Source organism: Agelaius phoeniceus, chromosome 7 (assembly GCF_051311805.1).
Source record: "Agelaius phoeniceus isolate bAgePho1 chromosome 7, bAgePho1.hap1, whole genome shotgun sequence".
Classification (NCBI taxonomy): domain Eukaryota; kingdom Metazoa; phylum Chordata; class Aves; order Passeriformes; family Icteridae; genus Agelaius; species Agelaius phoeniceus.
In genome coordinates this window covers 7,409,544-7,419,330 of record NC_135271.1, presented here as the reverse complement: position 1 = coordinate 7,419,330, position 9,787 = coordinate 7,409,544, and the positions used below count along the sequence as shown (strand labels likewise).

The window sequence follows — 9,787 nt, the reverse complement described above, 5'->3', positions numbered from 1 at the left end:
AAGGAGTCCATTGTGACACTGAGGGGACTTGTGGAACCACAGAGACCATGGTGACAGTGTGGGACCTCATGTGACCATGGGGCCATTGTCACACCCTGGGGCCCCATGGAACCAAGGGGATCATTGTCACATTTTGAGGCCCCACGGAACCAAGGAGACCAGTGTGACAGTGCAGGGCCTGGTGTAACCAAGAGGCCATTGTGACACTGAGGGGCCCCATGGAACCAAGGACATCTTCGCAAATGTCACCAAGCTGGATGTGAGATTTGATCTGCTGTAGGGTCGGAGGGCTCTGCACAGTGACTTGGACAGGCTGGATCCAGGGGATGAATCCAACAAGGTGAGATTTAACAAATCCAAGTGCCAGACCCTGATATTTGGCCCCAGTGCTACAGGCTGGAGACAGAGTTCCAGGACAGCAGCCAGGCAGAAAGGGACCTGCAGGGACTGATGGACAGCAGGCTGGACATGAGGCAGCAGTGTGCCCAGGTGGCCAAGAAGGCCAATGGCTCCTGGCCTGGATCAGGAATGTGTGGCCAGCAGGAGCAGAGCTCTGTGCCAGCACTGATCTGCCCCAGCTCTGCACACAGACATTGCTGCTGCAGCTCCAGAGAAGGCAACAAAAGGGCATCTCTGCAGAAAACTCTGCTGGGAGATCCTTTAGTTCCTTTAAAGCCACACGGAGTGCAGCCCCTCACCAACACAATCAGTGGCCACAGGGAAGATGGACAGAAACAAAATGAGAAATGGCAAAACCAATGGCTTTTCTTTTCGGACAATATTAAAAAACTGAAACATGGGGAAAAAAAGACCAAACCCACAACCAAACCCAAAAGAATTATCAAAGTTGATTTATATTACATGGCCTGTCCCTGCTGCAGCCCCGGCACTGCCACCCCCAGGGCTGTGCCCAGCCCCGAGAGCACTCAGGCCCTGCAGCAACACCAGGGCCACCAGGGCAGCGGGGCAGGGCCACGGCAGCAGCACTGGCAACACCAAGTGCTGCTGCTGCTGCTGCTGCTGGGCACAGCTGCTGGGCCAGCACTGATCTGCCCCAGCTCTGCACACAGACATTGCTGCTGCAGCTCCAGAGAAGGCAACAAAAGGGCATCTCTGCAGAAAACTCTGCTGGGAGATCCCTTAGTTCCTTTAAAGCCACCGAGAGTGCAGCCCCTCATTGACACAGTCTGTGGCCACAGGGAAGGTGGAGGGAAACAAAATGAGAAATGGCACAATAAATGACATTTATTTGTGGACAAGATTAAAAACCTAAAATAAAAAGAGAAAGAACCTCCAAAATGAAACCAACATGTACTATCAAAGATGACTTTTATTACAAGTGATATGCAGAAATTGGCCAGCAGTTTAATGTTTCTGAAAGCATCCAGTCATCAGTCTCCGCACTGCAGCCTTGAGCTCCTGGTTCCTCAGGCTGTAGATGAGGGGGTTCAGAGTTGGAGGCACCATCGAGTACAGAACTGAAAGGGCCAGATCCAGGAATGGGGAGGAGATGGAGAAGGGCTTCAGGTGAGAAATTGTGCCTGTGCTGATGAACAGGGAGACCACAGCCAGGTGAGGGAGGCAGGTGGAAAAGGCTTTGTGCCGTCCCTGCTCAGAGGGGATCCTCAGCACAGCCCAGAAGATCTGCACATAGGAGAAAACAATGAACACAAAACAGCCAAATACCAAACAGCCACTAACAGCAAGAAGCCCAAGTTCCCTGAGATAGGATTTGGAGCAGGAGAGCCTGAGGATTTGTGGGATTTCACAGAAGAACTGGCCCAGGGCATTGCCATGGCACAGGGGCAGGGAAAATGTATTGGCTGTGTGCAGCAGAGCATAGAGAAAGGCACTGGCCCAGGCAGCTGCTGCCATGTGGGCACAAGCTCTGCTGTCCAGGAGGGTCCCGTAGTGCAGGGGTTTGCAGATGGACACGTAGCGGTCGTAGCACATCACGGTCAGGAGGAAATATTCTGCTCCAAGGAAAAACATAAAGAAAAAGAGCTGTGCAGCACATCCTGAGTAGGAGATGATGCTGGTGTCCCAGAGGGAATTGTGCATGGCTTTGGGGACAGTGGTGGAGATGGAGCCCAGGTCAGCGAGGGCCAGGTTGAGCAGGAAGAAGAACATGGGCGTGTGCAGGTGGTGGCCGCAGGCTACGGCGCTGATGATGAGGCCATTGCCCAGGAGGGCAGCCAGGGAGATGCCCAGCAAGAGGCAGAAGTGCAGGAGCTGCAGCTGCCGCGTGTCTGCCAATGCCAGCAGGAGGAAGTGCCTGATGGAGCTGCTGTTGGACATTTGCGCTGTCTGTGCTTGGGGATCTGTAAGAAAAGTAGTCATGGAATAGTTGGGTTTGGAGAGGACTTGAAATATCCCAGCAGAGCCTGGGGGCACTTTCCCCCCACTGCCTGCCCAGGGCTCTGCTGCCTGGAGCTGTCCCTGCCAGCAGCTGCTTCCCTGTGCCCAGGGCTGGGCCCTGCCAGTGCTGCCAGAGCCCAGCCCAGCCCTGGGGGCTCAGCTCTGCCCTGCAGAGCCCTCCCAGCTCTGGCACTGCCCAGGGGCAGCTCTGGCTCTGCAGGCTCTGATGGCAACGTCAGAGCAACCCTGAGGAGGCTGGAAAAGGGACACTGATGCTGCCTCTAAGGGGCCCTGTGCTGATTTCTGTCACTGCCTGGTTTGCTCAGATCAGAGAGAAAATTATTTAATTTTTCTCAACCTGAACTGAAAGATAAATATATATGGGCAATTTCCCATCCAGGCAACTCAGAGCAGTAGATTAAAACAACAGGATTTTCCCTTTTATGAAGCCCCTGCCTTGCTGTGCTCCCTGTATAATCTCCTAGTATATGTTCTGCAGTTCAATGTCATGCTGGGAGCAGCCCTGAACAATGCAGCTTCCTCCCCACACAAGGAGAACACTCCCAAGCCTCACCAGCTGTCTCCTCCCAGCCAGATCTTGTCCCCCAGTGCTGGGAGCAGCTGCCAGGGCTGGCTGAGAGCTGTCCCTGGCAGGCAGCAGAGTCCCTGCCCCAGCACAGCACCCTGGGCTGCAGGACCCTGCTCTGCAGGACAGCCCTGGGCACCCCTGGCTGCTCTGCACAAGAGACAAGCAGAGAATGTACTCACAGGCTCTGCAGGCATTGGCATGTTCCAGCTTGAGGAGATGGCTCCAGGAGCTGCAGCTGCATTGTCCTGCAGCCAGAGGTTCCTGTGCCAAGGGCTGGCAGTGATTGTGCCCCAGGCACTTCTCAGCCCCTTCCCAGCCCTGACTGATTGAAGCTCTCTGTGCCTCTGTGCTGTGCCCGGGCTGGCTGCAGGCAGTGCCCCAGCCCTGCTGGGCTGGCAGAAGAGCTGCTCATCCAGAGAAATGTGCTTTTGAAGCTCTTCTTGGTCACCAGGAGCTGCCTCTGTGCCAGGAGCCCAGCCCAGCTCAGCAGCACAGACACAGCACAAGGACTTTAATCAGCCTCTGGGGCTTTGTGCTCAGGCCCTGAACATCAGTCCCTGAGAGGCAGCTGAAGAAACCTCTGCAGAACTCCAAGGCAGAATCCAACTCCAAAGTTTCTTGGACTTTTAATGGGTCCCAGTGAGGGACACAGCTGAGCAAGTGTCCCCAGGCCCCAGGCAGAACAGAGAACTGCAGGCAGTGATGACAGGTAGGGACAAAGAGAAGCCAAGTTTTGGTGCCCTGGGGCACAGCAGGGTCTGTGCCAGCAAGGGCTGGGAGGAGACACCTTGTCCTGAGGCCCTGGGGCCTCCTGGCACAGCCCCAGCCAGGCTGGGCACTGTCAGCCCCTTGTGCTGCCCTCAGCATCCCCCCCTAGCCCACATCCCAGTGGCCTCAAGGATCTGCTGCAAGGAGTCCCTGGGGAGCCTTGCTCAGCAATGGCCCTGGGGGCTCCTTCATGCTCCCTGCAGGGAATGCAGGTTTTTCAAAAGACTTTGGCTTTGGCTTTTGCCTTGCAGTCTCTGAGAGGTTTGTGCAATCATGGCCTCCAATTATGTGCTGTAATTAGTCCCTGGAGAGGCTTTGTCAGTAACAACACTCAGTGGGGCTCATTAATACTTCAGGGTTCTTCAGTTATTTTAAGCTACTTGGTGTTTCCCTTTTGATACAGACTCTATGAGAAAGATTGTGCAGTCACAGCCTCCAATTATCTACTTTAATTAGTCCCTGGAGAGCCTTTATCAGTAATGACACTCATGGGCTCATTAATGCTTCAAGGTACTTCAGTTATTTTAAGGTATTTGGTGTTGCCCTTTTGATACAGACTCTGTGAGAGGTGTGTGCAATCATGGCCCCAATTATCTGCTTTAATGAGTCCCTTGAGGGCTTTGTACTGACACTCAGTGGGGCTCACTAATGCTTTGAGATACTCAAGGTTTTTAAGGTACTTTGGATGTTCCTTTCCACTCTGAATCTCTGAGAGGTGTTTTTTCCAATTCTGGCCTCCAATTCTTCCCCCCCCCTCAAGGAGTCCATGAGGAGCCTGTGTTGGGGATGGACCTCAGAGGGACCCATTCATGCTTTGAGATACTCTGAGTTTTTCCTCTGACTTTGGCTCCTGGAAAGGTTTGTGCAATCTCAGGCCCTGAGGTTCCAGGGCCCAACTCCAAATGCACCACGGGGCTCATTAGGGTCAAGCAAGTCCTGACACACCATGGCTCTGCCTTGATGTCCCTCGGCTCTGGAGCGTTTATTAGGCAGATTTCCTTTTACAGTTGCGAAGAAATATTTCAATGAGCTTCTAAGAAATAAGTAATCCTATTTTCAAGAGTGTATTTTATTACTGTTCTCTTTAGAGAAGAGCTGATTGCAGCTTTCTGTGATTTATATTGATGTAGGGCTGCTCCTAAGGAGGTCTCACCACGTCAGAGAAGTTTTACCTTGAGAGCTGACCCAGTGTGGACCACCTTGTCCCACATTCCCCAACCTCATGTGAGAAACCATTTTCACTTTCAAAAATTTAAAATATTAAGATCTTATCAAAATATAACAGGAGACTGAATAAAGAAAATAACATAGTGCTGGGAGCAAAGGATTCAGTCACCATGTGCTCATCTACAAAATGGATGTTCTGTCTTTTATACCTCTGGCCCTTCCCAAAGTCTTGTCAATCGACTCCTTCTTCACTGTCCAGTGGTGGAGATCACTGTCTCACACCTTGATTGGAGGTCAGGTGTCACAGACATCTTTTCATGAAAAATCCTTTCTTTAGGATTTTTCCTCCTGAGAAGCTGAGAGGCCTCAGGTATAAAATGTAAACAATGGTTATCTGCTGCTGTGGAATGCAACAGGTGGATCTGTGATTGGTCTCCTAGAGTTGTTTCTAATGAATGGCCAGTCACGGTCAGCTGGCTTGGACTCTCTGTCTGAGACAGAAGCTTTTGTTATCATTCTGTTCTATTCTTAGCTTAGCTAGACTTCTGATGAAACCTTTTCTTCTATTCTTTTAGCATAGTTTTAATGTAATATATATAATAAAATAATAAATAAACCTTCTGAAACATGGAGTCAACGTTCTCATCTCTTCCCTCATCCAAGAACCCCTGTGAACATCACCACAGTCAGGTGCTGCCATAGGAACAAGCCAGCCCTCCCAAATGCCCCAACTACTGTGGCCATCCTGTGATAGCAATGCAAGGGGAGGGGAAGGATAACTATACATCTACAAAACTTCTCCTAACATGTATTTAATATCCAGCCCTTAATTGTGAGAGTCAACCATAGGATTACGCATCTATAACAAGCCCCCTTTTTCTTTTTCTATAAGTCATTTTGCTCAAACAGTTAAGTAAAAAATTTTCTTTGCCTCTTGAATGAGTCATACCAGCATCTGTTGATGTGGGCAAGGACAGTGGGAACAGGAAAAAAAATCTCAGGTTTTCCTTAGACACACTCATTTGGAATGGACAAAAGGGCATCCCAGAGGTCCAGTGTGGCTTTGACTCCCATCTACCGTGCCTGTGTGGCTGTTACCCATAGTTGGTGCATCTTAGGGGTGAGTACAGAGGCCAACTCGGTCCTGCCCTCCAGTCTCTGTTCAATTAAAAGACAACTGAGGAATGACAGAGGTCTGGAATGGCCTTTTGTCCCTACCTTACCATGCCCATGGGGTTGCTACCCACAGCAGGGCTATGGAGCCTTCTTGGTAGCAAACAAAGGGGCCAACCTGGCCTTGCCCTCCTTCCTTTGTCTTATTTTCTTGAAGAAGCTGTCCCATTACCTTTTGTGTACTTCTCCTCAACAGATGCTGGTAATTCTCACCCATGAAAACAGAAAGACAGTTCTCGAGCTGGCTGGGGGAAGCTTGACTCTGCTTTTTGGGCATCTTGGTGTTTTTCTGGTTGTCTCTCAGTCTCTGTTTTAGAGTCAATCTTGTTTCACCCAGCCTGGATGTTACAGTCCACTCTTTGGGTTCTTCTCCTGGGCCTTTGACTCTGTTGCCATGAGTCCATCCCCGCTCTGCAGCTCGCACGGCTGATTCGATGGTGAGCAGTGCCTGAAAGGGACCTTCCCACTGAGGAGTTAGAGGCTGATCTGTCCATGGCTTAATCATCACCCAATCCCCGGGATTAATATTATGGATTCTGAAATCCAGGGTGGTAGTTTGAGGAATTGCCCCTTTATGTCTTAGCCCTTCTAAGGTTTGTGCTATAGACATCACTTATTCCTTGGCATTGGCTTCCCCTTCCTTATGGGTGGCAACCTTCTGGGGTGAGGTCAGGAAGGGAAACCCAAACATCATTTCATAGGGTGACACCCCCAGATCTGACTGGGATTGGGTTCTCATTCTTAATAAGGCCAAAGGGAGACATTTTATCCATGACATTCAGGTTTCAATCATTACCTTAACTAGAGCTCCTATAAGAGTTGGATTCATTCTCTCAACCTGACCAGAACTCTGTGGATGCCTTGGTGTGTGTAATTCCCATTTTACTGCCAGGGCCCGAACAACTTTCTGCAATATCTTTAATTTGAAGTGAGTTCCCCAGTCTGAATCAATTCTGTTTGCCATCCCATATCAGGGAATGATTGATTCTAGAAGTGTTTTACTCACAACACTGGCATTGGCTTTCACAGTAGGTACCACCTCTACCCAATGAGTCAAGTGATCTACTATCACTGGCAAAAGCTTCCACCATTGTACCTGGGGAAGCTCAGTAAAGTCTACTTGGATGTTTTGGAAGGGTCATAGGGCCAGTTCTCACCCTCCCCTGGGTGTTTTCCTCATGATTTTCTTATTCACTTGTTGACATATCACACGCTGTTCAGTTACTTGCTTAGCTATTCTGAAAATTCCTGTGCATCCCCAGTCACTTAGAAATTGATCACTTAGCACTTGTGTACCCCAATGTGTTGTTCCATGTATGCCTTCTAGCATTTTCTTGGCAAGGGGTTTATTGAACATTTGCCTCCCATGTGCTACTCTCCTCTTTGTTATCTTTCTTGGCTCCTGTTTTGAGGAGTTCTTCCTCTTCTGTCCTACTGAATACAGGGACTTTTTGCATTTCTCTCATGGATGTTAATACTATTATTAGTTTTTCTGTCTCTGATTCAGTTGCCTTTTTATCTTCTAAATCGGCTAAATTGTTCCCTTGCGCCATTTGAGTCACCCTTTTTTGATGTCCTTTAACATACACCACTGCTACTTCCTCTGGTAATTGTAAGGTTTCTAACTCTTCTAAAAAAATTTTTTTGGGAATCAGTCCCTTTCCCTTTGAATTTATTAGCCCCCTCTCTTCCCAAATTTTTTCCAAAGGTATGCACTATTCCAAAAGTGTATTTTGAGTCCTGAATAGATTGTTCTCCTTTTCCATGCTAATATTTCCAGAGCTCATTTTAGGGCATACAACTCACATGTTTGGGCTGACCAGCTGGAAGGTAACTTTCTCTTTTCTGTGGCTACCAACCCTTCATGCACTGTAGCGTACCCCGATACCCTGTGCCCTTTATTACCTGTGAAGATCCATTGATGTACAGTCATTTTCCACCTTGGAGTGGTTGATCTGTTAGGTCCTCTCTTCCTTTAGTTTGATATTTTATAACCTCTAAGCAATTATGTATTAGTTCCTCACATGGTTCTCCATACAAAAACTGGGCAGGGTTGAGTTGGTTACTCACGATCAGCTCTAAACCATTATCTATTAAGATGGCTTCACACTTTAGCATTCAGCAATCAGTGAGCCATTTCTGTCTTTTGGCTTGGGATACTTCTAACTGAGCGTGGGGTATATATTTTCAATTTTTTCAATAACCCTTAAGGTTAATATCTTGGTTTGAAAAGACAGGTACCCACTAAGGAAGGCAGGAGCCTCCCTTGAAATGGAAAATGTAAACCCCCCACCTCATAATTATAATTTTGAAATTAAGAGGCTCTTAGGCAAAGATATTGGAATAGGAATAACAGTTCTTTACTAGGAAAACTAAAAATACAAATGTAATAGTACAAACAAAAAAATAACAACCTACTGACAGAATCAGAATACCTGTTGGTCGGGTGTTGGCAGCAGCCCCATCGAATGGCAGCTGCAGTGCTCCTGCAGTGACAGGTGTGGTTCTGTTGGAGCAGGGATCCTGTAGAAGGGTGTAGCTTTCCTCTGAAAGTCCAGTGGTGGTGTAGATGGGCCTGGTCTTCCTCTGGGAATCCAGTGGGGCTGAAAGCTGCTCCTCTGGGAATCCAGTGGGGCTGAAAGCTGCTCCTCTGGGAATCCAGTGGAAAAGCCGTACTGGTGTCCCAAAATCTCAGATTATATCTCAGTAGGAATGCTTGGCTCCTCACTCTGGGCAAAGCATCTCACAATGAGATTATGTAATTTTTATCAGTCATACAGTGAGACTCAATGGCCCATTAACAGAAGATATCTCCCCAGAGGGGGATTGATTGAGGCAGAGATAAAGAAAATTGCCCAGTTAACAGAAAAATTGCCCCACCTCTAAAAGGTAGGAATAGGATACACACCCAGCTACATCTTTCAACTTAAGACATTTACAAAAGTTGCCATTTTAAGTTCTAACTGAGTTTGGCCTCCCTAGTTTGTTTTTTTTCTATATGCTCTCGCAGCCCCCTTAAAAACTACCTGAGAGACCTGACCCTCCTTCCAAAGATGATACATCCTCTTTTTCATTCTTAAGTTCCTCCAAAACCTCCTTGCCCATCCCAGGCTGGGCATTTGCCTCGTCGACTTGTCTTTCAGCACACAAGGAGAGTCTGTTCTTGTGCTCTCAAGGTCTCTGTTTTGAAGCACGCCCACCCTTCCTGAACTCCTTTGTTTTTAAGGAACTCTCTGAATAAGTCTCCTAAACAGGCCAAAGTCTGTCCTCTGGAAATCCAATGTAAAAGTCTTATTGATGTTCCTCCTGACTTCACCAAATATTGAGAACTCTATGATTTCATGATCACTGTTCCCCAAGCAGCCTCCAACCACCACATCTCCCACCAGCCCATCTCTACTTGCAAACAACAAGATCTAACACAGTCCCTCCCCTGATGGGCTTACCCATCTGCTGCCACAAAAAGTTGTGTCCTCCACAAACCCTAAAAATTTTTTGGACTGCCTTTTTTCAGCTGTTTTAACTTCCCAGCAAATGTCTGGCGTGTTGAAATCACCAACAAGAACAAGAGCTGATGATCCAGAAACTTTCTCTAGCTGTTTATAGAATGAGTTGTCCATCTCTTCTTCCTGGTTGGGTGGACAATAACAGACTCCCAGTAGGATGTCAGCCTTGGTGGCCTTCCCCCTAATTCTCACCCACAGGCATTCACCTTCATCATCATTAGTTTCA

At 48.3% G+C, this 9,787-nt stretch overlaps 1 protein-coding gene across 1 annotated transcript; it reads right to left on the bottom strand.

The window, feature by feature from the left end:
* Positions 1–1,365: 1,365 nt before the first annotated feature.
* LOC143694547 (olfactory receptor 14A16-like) lies at positions 1,366–2,298 on the bottom strand. Its single transcript, XM_077181852.1, has one exon. The coding sequence runs from the start codon at positions 2,296–2,298 to the stop codon at positions 1,366–1,368; it is 933 nt and encodes a 310-aa protein (XP_077037967.1).
* Between the last annotated feature and the right edge of the window lie 7,489 nt (positions 2,299–9,787).